General features: G+C 70.4%; 1 protein-coding gene across 1 annotated transcript in view; it reads right to left on the bottom strand.

The window, feature by feature from the left end:
* Window positions 1–291, bottom strand: part of FREM2 (FRAS1 related extracellular matrix protein 2) — a gene marked incomplete at its 5' end in the record, with an annotated part of 154,523 nt that extends 154,232 nt beyond the window's left edge. The window contains one exon of the mRNA XM_010835728.1: window positions 5–291. Coding sequence (XP_010834030.1) covers window positions 5–291 — 287 coding nt within the window. The remainder of the gene's footprint in view (window positions 1–4) is intronic.

The following is a 291-nucleotide window of genomic DNA, read 5'->3' as shown; positions in this document are numbered from 1 at the left end:
ACTCAGGCGGCCGGGCCGCTGGGCCAGCGCGTCATTGTCTAGCACGGTCACTGCGCACCGATCCCCCGGTTGCACCTGCAGCACTAGGTCCTGCAACGGATCCAGCCAGACCTCACGGCCGAAGGGCACCCGGAGCCCGCGGTTCGCCAGCACTATGGCTTCTTCGGCGGGGACCCCTGCAACCCCCGCGAGATCCGGGGACAGCAAGGCCCGGCCGGGGTCAGGTGGCTGTGCCCGGACGCGGCTTACCAGTGACAGGAGAAGCAGCAGCACCAGCCCGGACGGCGTCGG

Source organism: Bison bison, unplaced genomic scaffold (genome assembly GCF_000754665.1).
Source record: "Bison bison bison isolate TAMUID 2011002044 unplaced genomic scaffold, Bison_UMD1.0 scf7180017864048, whole genome shotgun sequence".
Lineage (NCBI taxonomy): Eukaryota > Metazoa > Chordata > Mammalia > Artiodactyla > Bovidae > Bison > Bison bison.
Note: the sequence above shows the minus strand (reverse complement) of the source record. Positions and strands in the feature narration are given on the sequence as shown.